The sequence below is a fragment of the Mirounga angustirostris genome, unplaced genomic scaffold, assembly GCF_029215605.1.
Source record: "Mirounga angustirostris isolate CCGP_5_RB_7025 unplaced genomic scaffold, mMirAng1.0.hap1 SCAF_8, whole genome shotgun sequence".
NCBI lineage: Eukaryota > Metazoa > Chordata > Mammalia > Carnivora > Phocidae > Mirounga > Mirounga angustirostris.
In genome coordinates this window covers 94,098,742-94,119,826 of record NW_026991716.1, presented here as the reverse complement: position 1 = coordinate 94,119,826, position 21,085 = coordinate 94,098,742, and the positions used below count along the sequence as shown (strand labels likewise).

Genomic DNA, 21,085 nt, shown 5'->3' with positions numbered 1-21,085 from the left:
GAAAGTAATAATTCTGTAAGTTGCTGGAGGGCTGCTGGATTTTCCAAAGATTAGTTCAAAGCCTCAACATTCAAATAAATCTCAGGTGTAGCAGTTTTTAGTCACTGCAGATTAATACACTCCCAGCAGAACATGCATGGTATGGGATTTCTGGATTTACTTTTATTTCTAAAAGCAAGGAAATACAAATCATATTCACCTGGCCATTTGGGAACATGAACCTAAGATGCTACACTGGTCTGAAGTAATTTAAAATCCATTATTTCTGTTTTACTCTTGTGTATGGCAGTTCACCAATGTGAAAAATGTGGGAAAAAATTATTATTATTTCCTCCTCCAAAGTAGGAAAAAGAAAGTAAATATTTAAGGAAGAAGTACTAGAATACTAGAAGAAATATTTTATTATGCTTTACAGATTCCAAAGCATTTCAAATACTCAAAATTCATTCTTTCAGCACTTTATCATGCATCTACTACGCCAAGCATCATCTCAGGTTTATCAAAACACAAGGCCTGTGTCCTTCAGGAATTCCCAGTAGTGGGTGAGGCAGCTATACAAAAAAATAACCATTTGGAGGCTCACCAAAGAAATATTTACAAAGACCTATGGAGTATGGAGCTTTTGGTTAATGATTTTAGGAAGTAATTGGGACACATAACTACTTCCTTGTAGCCTGAACAATTTCCCTGCTCTTCTAAAATATTTTGGTCTTGAGGAAAATATAAATTACGTATCCATTTTTCTTACTAGAAAAAAATCAGAGATGGTTCAAAACTGTAACATTTCATTCTTTAGGATAAGTAAAACACAGCATAGAGTCAAAGTATAATTTCTGAAGAGTTAACAACATGACTCTCATACAGATATAAAATTAACACATTAAAAAAATTACTTATCTCATTAATGAGGGAGCCAATACAATGGTTAAGTTGGCTCCAAGAATAATCAAAGAATTGGGTGTTTACAAGCATTAAAAAGAATGTTAGATTACTAGGTTAGATACACACCTGGCTAATAGCCTACAGGGTCATAAAACCATAGATTTTGAGGTTATCTTGTCTACCAGAGAAAAATCTACAAATTAATGTGTAACTTTATAGTGCTTGGGTTCTAATCAAATAGTAAATAGCAAGTTTAAACACAGATACATTCTCATGGAGAATTAAGCCCTGCCTATTAAACAGTTCCCCAGCATGACTTTGTCAGGACATGTAGCCTCCCAGCCCAACATCTTATTTCTAAGGTTTGGATAATTTTTCTTAATTATAGTGAAGTGGTTAAGATTAGGGAACATTCTGCTTGGGTCCTTAGCTCTGGGTGTACTAGCTGGGTGTACTGGCTATGTTTAAATCTTTAAAATGATGCACGGATGTGGGAGGAATTGAAGGTCTTGTAAGGCTTCACAGAGGAGAGGACACAAGAGCTACATCTTGTAATATTAATTGGCCCTTGAAGATGAGAAGTGACAAGGGATATTTCATCAAAGAGTCCCCTCAGGTCTGCTCACTAAGAGCCTATTCACATTCAGTTTTATTTAAGACTTTTTTAGGTGATACTTTTAACAAGTTTTATTATGAATTTCCCCTCCTAATTGCAAGCAAATAATCACAAAAGGTAAGTGAAAATTACCAAAGGCAGAGTTAACAATCAATAGAAAAGGAAGAGAGAGACATCTACAAAAAGAAGACACAGACATTTAAAGAATCTCATCAACAGGCTCGTGCTCCCAGGATGGGACAAATAGCCTTAGAGTAGTAATTAATACTTGTAATATTGATCTTTGGCATCAAGAAGAGGTTAAATTATTTTTAGTATCTTTAAGAAGGCAAGGAAATATGTAATATATCTGAATATGATTTTTACCACAATGATAAAAATAATTTAATAAGTTATACATTTCTTTGATGGTTCTGGAAACAACATGTACTGTACATAGTTTGCAAGGAGCTCTTCATTCTTCTTCGAACCAAAATAATTTTAATAGGAAAGCAAAATTATCATATAGATCAACAGAGAAAAATATGCCTTTGAACACCAATTTTGCTTTACAGATAACTATTGGTCCAAAGTGAAAAGTAGTTCACTAAGAGGTGTGGTAAAATTTTATGCCAATTAAACTTTAAGACAGTCCCTTGAACCAGAAGAAGCATACTCTTAACTATGTTGACATCTCAAGTGTCTCATAGTGGCAAGATACCAGGATATTTGTCTGTTTACTAAATGTGGCCATCATCCGAGCTATAATCAGAAAAACAAACAGCTATTTACTAGTAATGCTACAGAACAATAGGACTATTTGTCTGTCAGTACTGGACTGATGGGTTTTCTTCTTTTTAAAAAATTACAGGTTATGACATAACTTGAAATCAAACTGTTAAGCAGAAATGTTTTCTTTCACCCACATTTGAAAATTCTAGTGCAAGCGAAGGTGTCTTCTCCAGTTACAGTTATCTAAATCATCCATGATCCGAACACCAAAACAAAAAAGAATAATGATGACAAAATAAAATTACAATGAAAGTCCATAAAATAAGATTTCAAAAGAAAATCCATAACTAAACTTTTTAAGTATAAGATCTAGAAGAATTCTTTTAATCTATAGTAAAGTATCTTTTTACCATTTTATTTTTTTCCTTAAAAAAGACAACCAGGGGGGCGCCTGGGTGGCTCAGTTGGTTAAGCGACTGCCTTCGGCTCAGGTCATGATCCTGGAGTCCCGGGATCGAGTCCCGCATCGGGCTCCCTGCTCGGCAGGGAGTCTGCTTCTCCCTCTGACCCTCCCGACCCTCCCCCTTCTCATGTGCTCTCTCTCTCAGTCTCTCTCTCTCAAATAAATAAATAAAATCTTTAAAAAAAAAAAAAAAGACAACCAGGAATAGGAGTACCTAAGCTTTTCATTGGATTAATTCACTTGTCCAAAGATTACAGTTCAGATAATATATTGTACCAAGATCTAGATTAATAAGTGCTTAATGGACACTTCAATTAATAGCAGATTGAGAATACTTTCAGGTAGATTAATCAAATCCATTCTTCCCCTGACATAGCAATTCTTGTACCTTGAAATCTTTCAAAGTGTATAGTTTAGAGAAAATACAAAATATATAGGGAAAGGCATTTGTAACCCAAATATTCGGAATCAGAAACTCAAGTGCATATTTGTAAATCACTACTTAAAAGCTAAATAAAAACTTAACTTTAAGCAAGGTTGTATCATCTTCAAAATGTAGTAATGGTATAATATGAGCATAGAAACTTCTGTCATCTGTCTAACCAAAAAGAGACTAGTAACCTTTTAATAAATTAGCTAATAATAGCATCAAATCTGACAAACTTCGTCATTCTCGGCAGAAGTACTTGGCTGGGTAAAAATAAGTTCATTGCTATTTGTGGCAAACAGGGATTATACTTTGAGGTGGTTTTGAGATGGCCAATACAAACACAAAGCTTTATATTAAAATGTTCTTAGTATACACATGAATTATTTGGTTTTAAACTTAGTGATTCTGAGATTTTACCATATTTGAAATGAATATATATTGTGTTCATGTATAAAACATCTCACTAAAGAGTTGATGTCACCTTAATCATTTATAAAGCTGAATAAAAATAAACTGCATTTAATGAATAGTCAAAAACTTATAATAAAACTTAATGTTTGTACTATTATGATTTTATTAAGGTGGAGTCATTTGTGACTTCTTCCTTTTTTTAAACAACTATATATACTTTTACTGGATCCATTAAAACAAAATTATTTTCTTTCTAACACTTACCTTACTTTAGAAGAATTTCATCTAAATACTAAAGTGTCAAAGAATTAGAGAATTTCAGGGATAGAAGAATCTTTAGAGTATACCCAGTGTAGGGGATCCCAAACTTTACTTTGCATCAGAGGTCCCCGTGGTCCTCACTGAAGTGCAGATGGCCAGGCCCCTCCCCACCCATCTGACTCAGCAGGTCTGGGGTGGGGCCTGGAAATAACCCCCATCCCACCCCAAGTGGATTCTCATGTAAGGGTCTATAAATCACTGGGAGGAACAACACTGTGCACCCACCCTCTTCCCTAAACCAGGAATCCTACCACATCAAACATCCTATTGCATCCATTTCTGCCCCAAACTACTCCCTCAAAACAAAACAAAACAAAACAAAACAACTCCCTCCTCAACTCCTACCGGTAACTATCTCCTGGGGCCGCCCATTAACACATCAAATGGAAGCTTCTCATAGAAACTGGTACATTCAAAACATAAGACTACTCAACATGAGCTTACACAAATACATCAATGCAAAGACATAGTGAAGAATTAAATGCATGAAGAACTGACCTGTTTCTTCTGGTATTTGTTTATCAGTTTCAAAAACAAGGCGTAACATCTGGAATAGTTGGCCAAGGCTACACAGCAGTCATGGTAAGAAGTAAGTTTGCTGCAGAAATGCCAAATGGGAAAATAAAAATACACTTTTTTTTTTTCTCTCAGAAAGTTCTAATACACATAGGGTTACTCTAAATACAGACTTTCAAAGCATTGCCCAGTGCCTGAAAAGGAGTCTACAAACACTCCACACACCAGTCCAGAGAAACCACAAGGAGGCTTGCTGTCTGCTCTGGACTCTGGGGGCACGGTGGGGGCGGGGGGTGCAGGCAGGAGATCCTTTGAAGCCTCTAACGCATGTATATGGTGTGAATTTACACTATCCATGTGGTTCAGAAACCACAAGCTAAGAAATTTACACAAATTCTGTTTGGCTACCAACCACTGAATCCCCTGGGACCCCATGAGAAACAAATGTTAAACTGCTTGAATATACTAGGAGGGTAGTGATATACTAATATCAGGCAAAATAGACCTGAAAGCTAAAAGCCTTGAGAACAGCTTCAGAATTTTGAAGGCATGCAAACAAGCAACCAACCAAAACCCACAAGGCAGTACTGACCAACCTGTATCAAATTGGGAGATGTTCATAAATCTCTCATTAAGTGATAGATTACTAGGTAAAACATCATCAATATTGTAAAAACGTGACCATGTACCAGGCCATTAACAAGTCTCAGTAAATGTTCAGAGAACTGGTGTCTTCCAGCTCACGTTCTCTGGTCAAAGAACAATTAAGTTAGGAAATCAATGTAAGAATACGTATCTTAGAAAACATACTTTTGAAAACTTAAAAACATAACTTATGGGTCAAAGAAACATAAAAGTTTAAAAATAAAACACTGAGACCTGAATAACTAAAAATACCACAAATCAAAATTTGTGGGATACAGCTGAAGCACTATTTAAAGGAAAATTTATAGTCTTCAGAAGGATTTTTAAAAAGGAATTGAATTTCTAACTAAAACAGAAGAAAAATATGATATATCCAAAGATAGTAGAAGAAAAGGGTTAATACATATAAGAATAAAGGAATATAATAGAAAACAAACATACAGTGGAGTGGATCAGTAAATCTGCTGGTTCTTTGCAAACACTAATAAAGTTGGCAAACCTTTGGCGAAACCGATTGAGAAAAAAGGAGAAACATCATAAGCAATCAAAATAAGGAGTGAAAATCAGTATCAACAATGCAGAGGCAGTGTGACATAGTGGTTAAATGTATGGATTCCAGAGCCAGACCCCCTGGTTTGAATTCCAACTGTATGACACTGAGAAACATACTGAGCTTCTCCATGAATCAGTTTCTTATATATAAAATGAAGACAATAAGGGTAGTACCCACCTTTAAAGTTGTTATAAGGAATAAATTAATTCATATTTGGAAAGTGCTCAGAACATTGCCAGGCACATAGTAGTCGCTATCTAAGTATTTGATAAATAACATTATTAGTAAAAAAATAAAAGGGGACGGGCGCCTGGATGGCTCAGTTGGTTAAGCGACTGCCTTCGGCTCAGGTCATGATCCTGGAGTCCCGGGATCGAGTCCCGCATCGGGCTCCCTGCTCGGCAGGGAGTCTGCTTCTCCCTCTGACCCTCTTCCCTCTCATGCTCTCTGTCTCTCATTCTCTCTCTCTCAAATAAATAAATAAATCTTTTTTAAAAAAATAAATAAATAAAAATAAAAGGGGACATGATTCGAAATGCAACAGAGATTAAAAGGATAATTAGAGAAAATTTGGAATGACTTTATATTGTTTGAAAACTTAGATAAAATGGGCAGATTCCTATAAAAATATAACTTTCTGAAACTAACCCAAGTGCAAATAGGAAATATGACTGGATATATGACCATTAAAGAAAGTGAAGCAGTAGTCAGTGATATTCACACATGAATGTGTGCAGGCACACACACTAGGATAAAATAGCTTTTCAAGGAAGTTCTATGAATTTTTCAAGAAACAGATAAGTTTAATTTTCACAAATTCTTCTAGAAAAGAGAAAAAATGGGAGTATTTCCCAATTCATTTTATGAGGCTGGTATAAACTTGACACTAAAACCAGACAAGGAAAATGTGAGAAAGGAAAAGTACAGGTTAATCTAATGCACAGATGAAGAATCCTAAACAAATTATTAGTTAATTAAACCTAGCAATACATAGCGGCTTAACATGAGAGAATCTATTAATCTGGGATCTACTATATTAATGAATTAAAAAAAGAAAATCCACATAATCAGAATAGATTCACGGCAAGCATTCAAGAAAATTTAACATCTGTTAGTGTGCGAGGATCCTTCCTTAACCTTCTGAAGGGCATATACGAAAACCTACAATAAATATTCTTTTTTTTAAATTTTATTTTATTATGCTATGTTAATCACCATACATTACTTCATTAGTTTTTGATGTAGTGTTCCATGATTCATTGTTTGCGTATAACACCCAGTGCTCCGTTCAATATGTGCCCTCTTTAATAAATATTTTTTTTAATTGTAAAACCACAAAAATATTTTCTTTAAAGTCAGGAGAAAGGCAGCAGGTCCAACACTCTTACAACTTTGTATGGGACATCCTGAGCAATGTGGTAAGGAAGCGGTGGGGACAGCAGGGAAGAGTTGTAATAATTGGGGGGAAAAAAAGCCAAATTATTCTTCTTTGCAGACAAATTGCATAGAAAATCCAAGAGAATCTATAGACTAACTCTTAGACCTAAATTTCATCAAGGTTCCTGGATAAAGATTAATAAGCAAACATCAATACTATTTATATAAACCAGCAACAACCTATTAGGAAATATTTTATGCACATATTTTATAGTCGGCATGTGCTACTATATTAGTTTCAGGTGTATGACATAGCGATTAGCCAATTCTATACATTATGTAATGTTCACCAGCATCTGCCAAAATACAAAGTTATTACGATATTATTGACTATATTCCCTATGCTGTACTTTTCTTCCCTGTGACTTACTTATTTTATAAATAGAAGTTTGTACCTCTTAATCCCCTTAAAAAATATGTTTAAAGATTGCATTCATAGTTGCAGCAAAAGCCATGAAGGAATAAATCTAACAAAAGATATGCAAAATCTTTTTGGAGAAAATTATAAAATTTTATGGGAAGATATAAAAGAAAATGTCATAAATGTTTATTGGTGGAAGACTCAGTATCATAAAGATGTCAATTCTCCCCACTTGCATCCCAATTGCTCTACAAACTCAGTGTTATTCCATGAAAAACCCTAATGTTCCTACCACAAACCTTAGCTGATTCTCCAATTCTTGAGAAAGAGGGAAGAATTTGAATCTTAAAGGAGAAAAGGGGTGAGGGATTCATCTTATAGCAAGACTTCAATCTCTAACAGTAAAGACAGTGTGGTGCTGATCTGAGGATGGACCAGAATGCCCAGAAATAGACCTACAAGTATATAGGATCTTGTCTTTGACTAACTAGGCACTTAGAATCAGTGGGGAAAAAAAAAAAAGACATATTTAATAAAAGGTGCTGGGACAACAGACTATCCACATGGAAAAAAAAATTTAATTGGATCCCTACATGCTACCAGATACAAAAACAAAACGTATGATTTTTATAATGCTTCAAAATGGGAGTGAAAAGTACCCAGAATTAAGTACCCAGATCGGAAAGTGCAGTGCTGAAAAATCAAATCTGGACTCACATCCTCATCCTGGGGTCAATTACTATTAATAATAGTAACATCTTCAGAAAACGTTCTATTTTGTTAAACAACTACAGTGAAGTTTAAGAAAGGCCTAGGATAATAATGTATAAACACGGGCAGAGAGCAGTGAGAGAAGAAATACAAATGCATAATTTAAAGACAGTTCTGAAATTTAACATCTTGCTTTGAAGAGACCTGGATTCAGATAGTCATTACTTCTGGGGTGAAGTGTAAACATGACGAGTGAATACGTGAGCCAAAGTTCAGTCACACAACTGAAATAAAATAACCTTCTACTACAAATCAGTTCAGATCAGACTTTCAAAGCAACGCTCCCCTTTTTGAGTTATAACCCTTAAGTACTGTTTCCAAATGTACCAGAAAATTTATCATGTTTGGTGATACAGTTCTTTATGTCCAATAAGCTAAGAGGAATTTTTGTTTATTCTGTAAAAACCCTAGGATAACTCACAACTCACCAAAGAACTAAGGTGACTTACAATGGATGAGTTTAGAATCACATTAGGAATACATAGGAAACGCGGTCATTCGTTGTACATCATTTATTTTGAACTTGGACCACTAGATTTACTTTTGCTGCCAGGAGAAGTAAGAAGCAAAAATAGGATTCCTTGCCAGCCACACACACAAATATTAAAGATAACCCAAAATGTAAGCCTTAGCATTTGTGTAAGTTGACTTTGTTTTCCTCGTCCACCTACCTGAATATTCTGGCAATATTGGTGCACACATCCTTGTCGGCCTCGTACTGTCCCATCGCCGTGCAGAGCTGGGGAAGGGCACTGATGCTCAGCAACTTACTTCTTGCTAGTGGTGAATCAACCAAGTTTCTCAGTGTAGCAGTCACCTAGGATAAAAGAGGGTTTGCGCCATTTTTTTTTTAATTGGAAAATACAGCAACACCAATCAGTACCACACAATTTGTCCTACGATCTTCATTCAGTCAGTAGCAAAACCAAGCTCCTGTTAGGCGTCTTCTACTAGACAACATGGGCTTAAGGACAAATAGCATGAAATGAAAAAAAGAGATGAATACAAAGAAAGCTTACTTTGGTTCAAAGGTGAAGAATGAGAAATTCATGTTAATAAGCAATTAGTATACCAAAACCCTAGGGTTAAATAAGTCATCATCTGGGTTTGTTAGCTGTCCCTCATAAGACGTTCACTTCACGCTGTGACATGCCACATCAGTTTCACAGATTAGAAACCTCTCCTTCCATAGTTTTAAGTGTAGCATCAAATAATGCTCTAGCCAAAAAAATAAAAAATAAAAAATAAAAAAAATAAAAAAATAAATAATGCTCTAGCCAAAGGATATTTAAGACCATTAGTTTCATTCTTTTCTGAGAGCCAAGTATTGATTTCTTGAAAATTTGTCTTTTTTCTTTTTAAAGATATTATTTATTTATTTGAGAGAGAAAGAACAAGCAGGGAGGCGGGGCAGTGGGAGAGGGAGAAGCAGAAGCAGACTCCCCACTGAGCAGGGAGCCCAAATGTGGGGCTCGATCCCAGGACCCCGGGATCATGACCTGAGCCAGAGGCAGATGCTTAACCAACTGAGCCACCCAGGTGCCCCCAAATTTGTCTTATTTCATAAAAAAATGTTCAGGAAAGCTATCTTTGTCTAAAAGTGGAGAAGAAAAAGGGGCGCTTGGGAGGCTCAGTTGGTTAAGCAGCTGCGTCTTGGTTTTGGCTCAGGTCATGACCTCAGAGTCATGAGATCGAGCCCCACGTGGGGCTCCATGCTCAGCTCAGCAGGGAGTCTGCTGGAGATTCTTTCCCTCTGCCCATCCCCTTGTTCTCTCTCTCTCTCTAAAATAAGTAAACAAATTTGTAAAAAAAAAAAAAGTGGAGAAGAGAACGGTTCCATAAATCTAATTTACTAAACGTCAAGTTTAGTACAGCTAATGCTGCAGTTCTCTAATACTTTCAATATGCAGTGTGATCTTTCCTCATTGAACAGGACAAGGCAGACTCTTGGTGAAGAAGAGTCAGCTCAGGAGCTGGACACCTGGTCAAACTCCAGCCCCACCACTCACTAGCTTTGGTTAGCAAGTGAACCTCCCAGGGACCATTTTTCTCATCAGTAAAGTGGGGATGGTGATAGCTCCTTGGAGTTGTGAGGATTCAATGAGACAAAAGTTGTGAAGAGCATTGCCACCTGTCCTCTAACAGGAGCTCAAACATCATGGTTGCCATCTCCACATTTGTTGTGGAGCTCCACACCCAAAATGCAGAAGAGGGATCACTGGCCTTCGAGTCAAATGATGAAGATTCAAGTCCCAAATCTCTTTCTAGTTACGTGACTGAGGCACCCACTCATTGCTTGACTTCCCGACTTTCTCATCTGTGTAAAGCATTTACCATCCCTGCTCACCTCCTGGGGTGGTTTTGTGTATCAAATGGAAACATGTAACAATGTCTCTGTGTGCTGTAAAGCATTATGTAAATATAAAGCTTCATTATAGCCATAGTTAATAAACTTTAACAACAATTATTAAGATATGTATCTTTGATTAGTTTTCCTTTGTCACAACAGCAACAAAAATATAACTGACGATCTTTAAAGCAGAGAAAATAAAAATAATGCTTCAAGTAAATGTGTTCAAGTCTTCTGAAGTCAATTCAATTATACAGCAATTCAGTAAATTATTCCCTGAAAGCTTCAGCACCCAAAACATTGGAGGGAGGAAAAACTACTTGAGCATTCCCCTTTGCCGTGGATCTACAACAGAGTCTCCTAAGCTAAGGAATGGTCTTCTGTGAAGGCTAATACATCATTTTAGGCTCTCCAGGCCATCACCACGATAAAATGGAAAATTCTCATCATCTGACCCTGGTTCTACCTGTTCTTCTCTAGAGACAGCCCAGGCACTCAAGCGCTGCTGGATTACATCAATCCAAGGAATGACTCAACAAGCGTTCCCACTTGGAGTCCAGAGCCCAGATGCCTGTGTGAATCCTGACCTGAAGTCAGGCAGCCAGAGGCTGTGGAATACCCGTTCTAACCATCACACACAGAAACCCGTCCTCTTCCTACCACGATCTATAGCCGTCCTCTTGCTCCCCTCATCCAACCTCTGGCAAGGGACACTGTCAGCAAAAGGGATGGTGGTGTTCTTAGGAGCTTTTATTTTCTTGTTTCAACCTCAGTTTTTTCCTCTCTCTTGACCATTTTCCTCATCTCATTAGAAAAAATTAAAACAGGGGCGCCTGGGTGGCTCAGTCGGTTAAGCGTCTGCCTTCATTCAGCTCAGGACATGATCCCAGGGTCCTGATATCAAGCCCCACATTGGACTCCCTGCTCAGCAGGGAGTCTGCTTCTCCCTCTCGCTCTGCGCATTCCCCCGCTTCTGTTCTCTGCCTCAAAGAAATAAATAAAATCTTAAAAAAAAATAAAATAAAATAAAATAAAAAAGAAGAAGAAAAAAAGGAGGACAAGGAGATGAAGGGACAAGGGAGCAGAAAAGGAGGATTTCTCCTTTAAGAAGCCTCTGGCAAGAAAGCGAAGGGGATTAGCAGAGGCCTGGTGGTAAACCCAAGCCTAAAGCCCTGAGGGCTGAGGATCAGGAGGAGGTCACCAGGCAAAGGCAGCAGGGCAGGCCCCCCATTTTGAGAGGCTGGCTGAGAGCCACAAATCTCACTGCGGGGGTGGAGGTGGGGCTGACTGCCAAGCACAGACAAGGGGCTGTTTCTGGGAAAAAAATGTATTAAGACTGGGCGTGGGGGGGTGGGGGAGGAGAGTCTAGTTAAATCCTGCGCTAACGGTAAAGGCGAATTTCTAGTCAACCCACTTAACTTTTGACCTTGCTCCCACTTTTAACAGAGATCTATTTGCGGAAATCACTAATGAGTTTTCCTGCCCTCCCCCCAGGAAAGCCCACCCACTGGGCCTGCCCCCAAAGCAGGAGTTCACCAAAGTCCAAGCTTTAAGCTTGCAGAAGTGTACCCGGCTCTTAACTTTCCATTCCAATTTATATCGTTCCTAGCTCTGCTTAGTTATGTACTTTTCTGTTTTACTATCTATAATCTTTTAAGCCATCTCAAATCCTTTAGGACAGAAAAAGAAGTGCAAGTTAGATGATTACATCGATGCCTGTTGAGCTTCCAAAGGGCTCACTGGAGCAGTTCCCACGTGTCATCTCACCAAGAAAGAGCAAACAGAAAAACATGTTTCAATTATTTTTCTTCCCATCTCCTAACGCACAACTGCATGGGGCAGCGAGGCAAGCAGGGGGAAGAAGAGAAAGGAGAAGAATATGGAATTGATCATCTACAAAGATGATTGATAAGAATTTAAGTGTCCTTGCTTCTTAGCCAGTATGAGATGATGACTGAGGCGTCACCCTACATTTTTCGGTATAAGCCAAGAAAGAAACATTCTGGTGTGATTCTGGTTACTAATCTGCTCCTGAAAACGGACTGAGCTACACTCTACAACTTTTTGGTGCTCATTTTTTTCTGAGGCAGCTTCCTCTCTCTGTGTCTCCAAATTCCTTGATCATAAGAGGTACTGGCCCCCACCCTCAACCAGAATCTCCAAGCAAAATTGCTGATGAGTTTGGCAAAGCTGTCCTCTCTAGTGTTGAAAGTTCTCACTGTGTCGGTGACACTGGGAGATACATTTTAAAGGGAAAAATTATATTGAGAAGTGATTAGATAATTCATAAAGTCTTTTATAATTTATAAACAACATTTTAATATAGCAAAATTAGAATTCAAAATATCTTTTCTTCAAATTGATTATAGGCACTTAGTTATCAATTTCCAGTTATGTTTTCAACTATTAATTGAAAAACCTTAGCAAATGCAAGAAATCGTTGTCTTAAAATATGAGGCCCTCCTGATTGATATCACGGGATTTAAGAATGACAATACAGGGACGCCTGGGTGGCTCAGTCGGTTAAGCGTCTGCCTTCGGCTCAGGTCATGATCCCAGGGTCCTGGGATCGAGTCCCGCATCGGGCTCCCTGCTCCATGGGGAGCCTGCTTCTCCCTCTGCCTCTGTCTCGCTCTCTGTCTCTCATGAATAAATAAATAAAATCTTTAAAAAAAAAAAGAATGACAATACAGGCCCAGCAGCTGGGGCCCCATTCCTGCAGGCTTTACTGCAATGGGGTGTGCGAGGGGTGGGATGGACGCAAGGTAGGGAGGGCTGGTTGGTTGACTTGAGCCTCCGCACACTGCTCATTTCCAGAGTGGTTGGCCCTCTCTCTTCCCTTTGCACTATTCCTCCATCAGAATCCTCAGTCCCCAGGGAACCCACCAGCTTCTGCCCTAGAAGGCATTCAGCCACAGAGCACAAGGGCTTGGAGCTCACAGTCCACCATAGAACTCCTGTTTCAGTACGTCAGAAGTTAAGCAGTCTTTTTTGGCAAGCCTGGGAACTTCACCATCAATCATGATATTGTTCCTTGAAGAAATATTTCCCAATTTCAAAAAACCAGCTTTCAAAGAAACCTCTGGAACATAATGCAATTAAAAACCACACCATCAATAGTCTGAAAGTTATTATGTTTCCTCTACCAACATCAGCATGAGGATTCAGTTTTATTTATTTTTATACATTGAATGTGATTATGGAAAGAATTTGAGCAGCTTTATGGTTTATAAATCTACCCTGTAAACTTGATCTCATTTGCTCCCTAAACCAGCCCCATGAGGCAGACAGGAAGGGTATTACAAGCCCCACTTTTCAGATGAGGAAACCAAGTCTCAGAAAGTCCACCAGCCACCAGGTAGGTGGGCATCCTAAGCTCCAGCTCCTTGTCTGTTGTCTCTCCCACTCCACTTGGCCCTTCTCTAAAAGCATTCATTTTATTTCTCAATCATCTGGAATATCCATAACCAAAATCCCTCGAGCTTTATCTCAATTTAACTGCCAACTGCAAAATGGTTCACTTCCCGCTGATGATGTGAAAGAATAAACACAGCCGCCAGAGACCGCAAACAGTGTCAAATGATTTAAGAACAAAAGCCACACCATTTTCCAACCTCAGCAAAACCATCTCCCTCTATTAATAAAAGCACATTCATTTTCTGGATCTGTGCCCAGTTGCGACCACATATATGCCCAAACCAGAGCCTCTGTGGTAACTGGAGGAGTTTCGGATTGTCTCATAGATGGTTCATACAGTTCTGGCTGAGACAAGAGACATCAATGACAAGATGCCACTGTACCCATGAAACTACGAGTGCCCCCACATTCCTAAGCATTTTATTGGAGTTAAGAGCTATGCATTTGAAAGTCATATTAATTCATAATCCTTGATACTGCTTGGTGCCTGGCTATGGAGCCCATTTGGCACATTTCTACCATGGGTGTCCTCCTTCAGCAGGAAATGATTCTGTCCTTCTCGAACACCCAGTGCCCTGTTCTGAGACTCTATTTAATGCTTGCCTATGTTCGTTACTCTCCGGTTACTGCCTCTATGTCAGTTACCTTGGTACAATGAGTAGGTAGCTGATTCTGCTAGTGGTGGTTATTCCACGTATCAGCATACTTGAAATTCTGAATGTCATATAAACTACATAGTATGTCAATGCAGTAAAAGGAGGAAAATGAGTCTGGGAAAGATAATGTAACACCAAGAACTACCAAGTAATAACAACAATTTTCCCCGATTACATGTTAAAGTTAGTGACATTTCTTTATTGCCACAGCTAATATGTCTACAACGAAGAGACGAGGCTGAGGAGATATGACAGCAATTAAGAAGCAAACGTCTCTCCCTGGAAACAATAGGCATAGGAATATTTACTTCCCATGCTCGATGTTCCTTGTGAAGAGATAGTCTTCAGCATGATACTCCTGGCCATGCTCCATCCCTCACTTCCTGACTGGGGAGAACAAGGTGCTCTCCCCTGCTCCTCCTGGGGCAGATGCAGCTTGTGATGAGGTAGGCAGGTCTAATTCAGAGGTTCAGGATTAGAATGCCCCCCTGCCTCAGCTATAAATTACAGTTTTCAACCATGGTGATAATCTTCTCCCCCTCCCCATCTGCCTTAGTTTCTCTCTTATATCCAGGTTCAAAACCCAAGCCATTACATTACATGTCTGGGGTCTCTGAGTCTCCCCAGATCTTTAGATATGCCTTCCCTGGAAAGTCTGAGGTGAACATAAGTTACCTATTCATAGGTCTTTCCCAGGAAAAGGAGGAGTGGAGAAGAAGGGCCAGAGTTCTGACTGCCCAGTCTCTCATGCCAACTGGGTGAGTGAGTTATCAGCTATAATACTGCTATTCCTTATAGAAAAGAAGCGTCCTAAGTAATAAATAGCGGTCCCCTTCCCACAGACAAATACATCATTACAAAATTAGCAAGCCTAATAACCAATACCAAAGATTGTAACAAAAAAAGTTGCATCCCATCTCAAAAACAATATATTATAAGAAAATGAGCAAGAAATAGTACTCTAGTTGTTGGTTTTAATAATGTACTGTAGTTATGTAAGATGTCACCATTGGGAGAAGCTGGATGATGGTGACACGGGACCTCTCTGTACTATTTTTGCAACATCTAGTGAGCCTATACTTAGTTCAGAATGAAAGTTAAAAAAAAAAAAAAAAAGCCAGACACAAAAAAGCACACACTGTTATGTACCATTTATATTAAATTCTAGAACAGGCAGGGCTTATCTGTGGTGAAAGGGATCAGAAAAAAATGGTTCCCTTTGTGGGGTAGGAGAGTGGGAATTAACTGGAAAGAGGTGGAAGGAAATTTCTGAGGTGATAGAAATCTTCTGCGTCTTGATAGGGGTGTGGATTACATGGCTGTATGCTTTTGTCAAAACTCATCAAACATGTAAGATCTGAACATTTCACTGTATTAGAAATTATATGCAATTAAAACAATAAGAAAATAAATGACCTCATTTGCTCATTTCCTATTCAAACAAAACCTTCAAAAAAGATGCTTTAAAAAGATTTTTTTTCTGTTTATTTTTTTAAGATTTTATTTTTTTATTTGAGAGCGAGAGAGTGAGTACAAGCAAGGGGAGGAGTAGAGGGAGAAGCAGGCTCCCTGCTAAGCAGGGAGCCTGATGCAGGCCTTGATCCTGGGACTCTGGGATCATGACCTGAGCTGAAGGCAGATACTTAACCAACTGAGCCACACAGTGCCCCTCTTTTTTTCTGTTTAATCATCAGATCTCCAATAAAACTGTAAGAATTTAAGAAATATTTAAAAAAAGAATTCAAGAAATATAACCATGGGAATATTTGCTCTCATGGGTATGCAGTTTATTTCCCCCAATAACCAGAGCAAGTTTCCATCAGGTGGAAGTTACTGCCTTGGTTCTGATTTTATGGTCTGAGAGGTAGGCTTCCCATAGGCAAGGTAAGGCAGAGAAAGGGAGTTAATATACTTTCCTACTTAAGTATGCATACTCATAATAATTAACTACCTAAATAAGCATTAATCTCCACATTTTAAAACCATAAAATATAACTAAAGATTTAAAGGACCCCAACCACCTTGGTACAGTTGTTAATTACTAGCATAATGTAAATCACTGCTTCATTGAATCTCCAGACTTCAGTCAAAGGCATCTCTTAAATTCCCCAGATCCTTGAAGCAGGGAAGAGTCAGCTCTGAGACTTGGGCTCCATTAAGTACCCAGAGTCCCATGCTGCTGATATAACACTCCCTTCCAACTTTAGTTTCTATTCAGCATGGTTCTCCACATAGCCTCTCAAAGACAGAAAAATGAAAAAGATCCAACATTTGAAATCCACCTCTAACTCTGTCATTTTAATTTCTTGTGATTAATTTTTTTTTCTCATCAGAAGAAATGGCTCTTTGAAGCTTCAGGTTTTGGTAATTCTGATCTTACTTTGTTGAACAAATTTCTGCTGAGTGCCAACTATGTACCAGCTATGTATCATGTCCTATTCTATAGTGCTTTCATAGATCAGCTCATTTAATTTTCCCAACTACCCATTAAGATGGTCCTTTATTGGGTGCCTGGGTGGCTCAGTCAGTTAAGCATCTGCCTCCGGCTCAGGTCATGATCCCAGGGTCCTGGGATTGAGTCCGCATTGGGCTCCCTGCTCTGTGGGGAGCCTGCTTCTCCCTCTGCCCCTGCTCCAGGCTTGTGCTCTCTCTCTCTCTCTGTCAAATAAAAAAATAAAATCTTTTAAAAAAAATATGGTCCTTTATTTTTTTAAAGAGATTTTATTTATTTATTTATTTATTTTAGAGAGAAAGAGTATGTGTGCATGAGCCTGGGGAGGGGCACAGGGAGAGGGAGAGAATTTCAAGCAGACTCCAAACTGAGTGCAGAACCCAGCCTGGGGTTTGATCTCATGACCTTGAGATCACGACCTGAGCCAAAACCAACAAAGGCTCAAACGACTGAGCCACCCAGGCACCCCTAAGCTGGCCGTTTAAAGATGAGGAAAGGAAGGTTCAGAGACTGAGAAGCACTGCTGGGGTCAGAGCTGAAAGGCCAGCTCAGGCCTTTGGCCTCTTCACTAGAGAGCCCTGTCCCAGCACCAGGTACAAAGCCAAATGGACCATTAGGCTCTTGAAGACATGGTAGAGGAGAAACCAGACACAGAATACAGCAGTGAACTCAAATCCGTCAAAGCAGGGAGTTTACTCTAGGGTTTAGAATGATTTTAAAAAATCAACTATATCAAAACACATTTTAATTAAAAAATACAGAGATAAAAAACTCATACAAGTGTCAAAGAGAACATGGACCGCCAGCAGCATGACTCCATCCCACCTGCCTACTCAAACTTCTCCATACAAAGGATAGAAGTCCTCTTCCCGTGGGTGCTGTTGGCCAAAGCTGACCAACCCAATCCATGCTTTTAAGATCTCTACTCTCCTGTACATTGTCCTTTCTTAGTTTTCTGACCACTTTTTTTCCCCATTCCACAAATTTGGCCATTTTAAAGAATCTGTTCTCAGATTCTATCACCTCCATGCAGGTGACCCTAAATCTGTTTTCTTAGCTTTACTTTCTCTGCTAAGCGCTAGTTCATAACTCCAGTCGCTCACCAGACAGCCCCACTTGGCTATTCTGCTGGCAACTTAGAGTTTTCAATAAAGACTACATAATTTCATCCTCTCACCAAATCAGTTCCTTGTATAACTCTCTAATTTCTCATAACTCTCTATTTCTCTAATAGTATCATTTTCTGAACCATCCAGGCTCCTAATGTCTGAGTCATCTCTCTTTGTTTAATTCACTTTCCTTTTCCCCAAACTCAAGCCAAGGTGAAGGAATGGAGTAGGGAGTGACAAGGGGCAGGAGGACTGACATTACCAAGAAATTTCCTCTTAGAAAAAGGAGAAGATGACAGGGGAGATGTACTGAGCAAAGGAGGGGGAAAGACTAGGATTTGAAGGACCCTCTGGGGTGACACTTGCAGACCTCAAGAAGTGAGCCCAGCATGAGAGGCAGGGATAGAAGCAAACCATGGTATCTGGGTGCTGCAAGACAGTCTAACTTCAAAAACGTACCTGAAGCGGGGAAAGAATATACTTCTCTATGGATTTAACTCAAAATCAAATGAGTCAGGCTGTAAAGAAGAAAGGTTGGAAATACAAAGGACTAAAAAATAGGAATGTTAGTTCAAGACAATCTGGGTTTTAACAGTTACATTATATACCTATAAATTACCTAACTACAAATGTGATACCTTGAGATTTTCTTCAATGAGAGTAAAGCAGCTTTCTGCATGGGTGTTCTCGAAACACAAGAGGACAGACGAAACACCAGGGGAATCAGGGCTTGGTTGTGATGATGACTTATACAGAAGACTCTTCTCCATTCCCCAGGAAGGGGGCATGAAGGAGACCACAACAGACTTTCTGATGGAGGGGACTCCAGCAGTTTTCCTGTGTTATGCCTTCCCAAATGTTAGCCTTAGGAGTCAGAAATGAACCCTAACACCTCCTGATAATCCATTCCAGATCGACACTGACAAATCCCTACTTCTGTCTGTCACCTCCTTGGGTGATGCAATCCACTACTGACATGTAGGGGCCTTTGCCTTTTACCTGACCTTTCTCTTTTTCCAGGTTTTGGGGAGCTCTCCTGAAATTCTAGTATTCTGGAATTCAGTAAACGTGCACTGTTTAACTTTCCTTACTCTTGCAATTTTACAGACAAAGTTGTATCTCCAGACTGGGAGTATTTATACTTCCACTTGGTGCACAGGTAGTGGCCTTCAGACCTTCCGAGCAGCAACACTCATCCTCTTAAAATGCAATTAAGCATCTGATCGGCAGAACTGAAGGCAGCATTGTGTGTGTGGAAATGCCATGATTTTGTAGAAGAATAAGGCATCAGAATACTATTATCTGGACATGGGGATCTCCGAAATGTAGGCCCCTACTGGCAGCTGTCCCATCCTCCACTATCTTCCTCACCACCCAGAACATGCCTGGCACAGAACAGCCCCTCCACCAACACCTGTGAAATCAATGTCTCTTGATTTCGGCCACACAGTGATAAATATACACATATATGTATATGTATACGTATATGTATACGTGTGTATGTATATATATATATATGAAACAACATAAAGAAAAGCTTCAAAAATTTCAACACATCAGTATTTTTTCCTGTAAGCCACATTAGCCCAGATGCTGTGGAGGAGCTTTTCTTCCACACCCATTTCTGGATCTCATTCCTTTAGCTCTATTATAATCTGCCTCAAATCTAATAACTGCTAGTAACACCTCTTAACTGGGGCTACTGTGTGTGAGATCTTAGCCCTCCAATCTGTTGGTACCCCTGATACATTCTCCTCCCATCACTTTTCAGCTTTGTGGTCTTGATCAATTTCCTATCTCATGCACATTCATCCTTCTGCCACTCTGATCTCACCTCCTTCTCCCCGCCCCCCCACGCCCACCTCCAACGGCTCCTCCGAGTCCACACTGCACAGTCTGGTGTGTGAGACTCAGGGCTGTGGCCTATGAATCTCACAGACTCTCACGGAACCCCTCTGCTCTGGATCAACCTACCTCCTCAGCATGCCCCAAACACACCTTATCTCTTTCCCTTTTGCCAGTTTCCCAAATCCTATACAACTTTCAGGCTCCAGCTTCGGGACGTCCAAAAGGGCAGCTTTAGGGAAACACAATGACTCTAGCATTTGTGCCAGATGCTGGAATGTACAGTTTTGTAACAGGAGGTCCCCAGATAGTGTGCTAAATTTACTGAGGTTCTCCGGGTTGAAAGTCATGAAAGAGAGGAACTCACAACTGTCCAAACGTTGCCTGCCTTTGTCTTTTTAGCCTTGCCATGTGCTCTCTGGCTCATAGCCACAGTAATTTACTGATTTTCTTTCTACTGAACAAAGTTGCTTAAAAAAAATGTCTCATGAGCTAGAGTTACCGAGTTCTGCAAACTAGTGTGAACAAACGATTCTGCACATGGCCAGATCTGTTTGATTGCATGTGCGCATGAGCTGGCTAGCGAAGAGCCAGTCAGTGTTACACGTTTACAGGAGTAGATCTTCATTTGCTCTTCTTGTGAAGCCATGTGGCTTACATTTTATCAATCATGTGATATAAAACAGCTTTTCTTCAATTTAATGAAATATGAGAGAATATCCAGTTCAGGGTCCCTGCAGATGAAATAGCCTCAAATGATATCTCCTCCCCCCACCAGGTCTGTAAACACACACACACACACAGTGACACTCTATAGCTGATGCAAATGGGGCTTGGTGACCGCAGCAGGAGCACATTCTCAGGTGGTGGCCCTTCCTCCTGCTGAACTGTGCTCTGGGGAGAAACCTCAGGCATGTAAGGCCTGCCCAAGCCAGATCCTCGGCAGCCTCAGAGGAGGCCTGGAGACCATGACAGTGCCTGGTGAGTGGTGGCGGGCAGTGAGGAAGAAGTTTCTGCAGTGTCCCTTGTCACACCACCTATGCATGGCTTTTGGGAAAGGAAAAGGGCATCTAACCTAGTGAGTCAGTTTGCACCTGAGGATGTTGAATGGAGGGAAAAGGGAAGGAAGAGAGGAACAT

The 21,085-nt window shown here is 39.7% G+C and overlaps 1 protein-coding gene across 1 annotated transcript in view; it reads right to left on the bottom strand.

Moving 5' to 3' along the window:
- ARMC2 (armadillo repeat containing 2) overlaps positions 1 to 21,085 on the bottom strand; it is a 107,530-nt gene that overhangs the window by 27,667 nt on the left and 58,778 nt on the right. Inside the window, exons 11-12 of the mRNA XM_045865275.3 lie at positions 8,789 to 8,934; positions 4,333 to 4,432 (exon numbers count right to left, since the gene is read on the bottom strand). Coding sequence (XP_045721231.1) covers positions 4,333 to 4,432; positions 8,789 to 8,934 — 246 coding nt within the window. The remainder of the gene's footprint in view (positions 1 to 4,332; positions 4,433 to 8,788; positions 8,935 to 21,085) is intronic.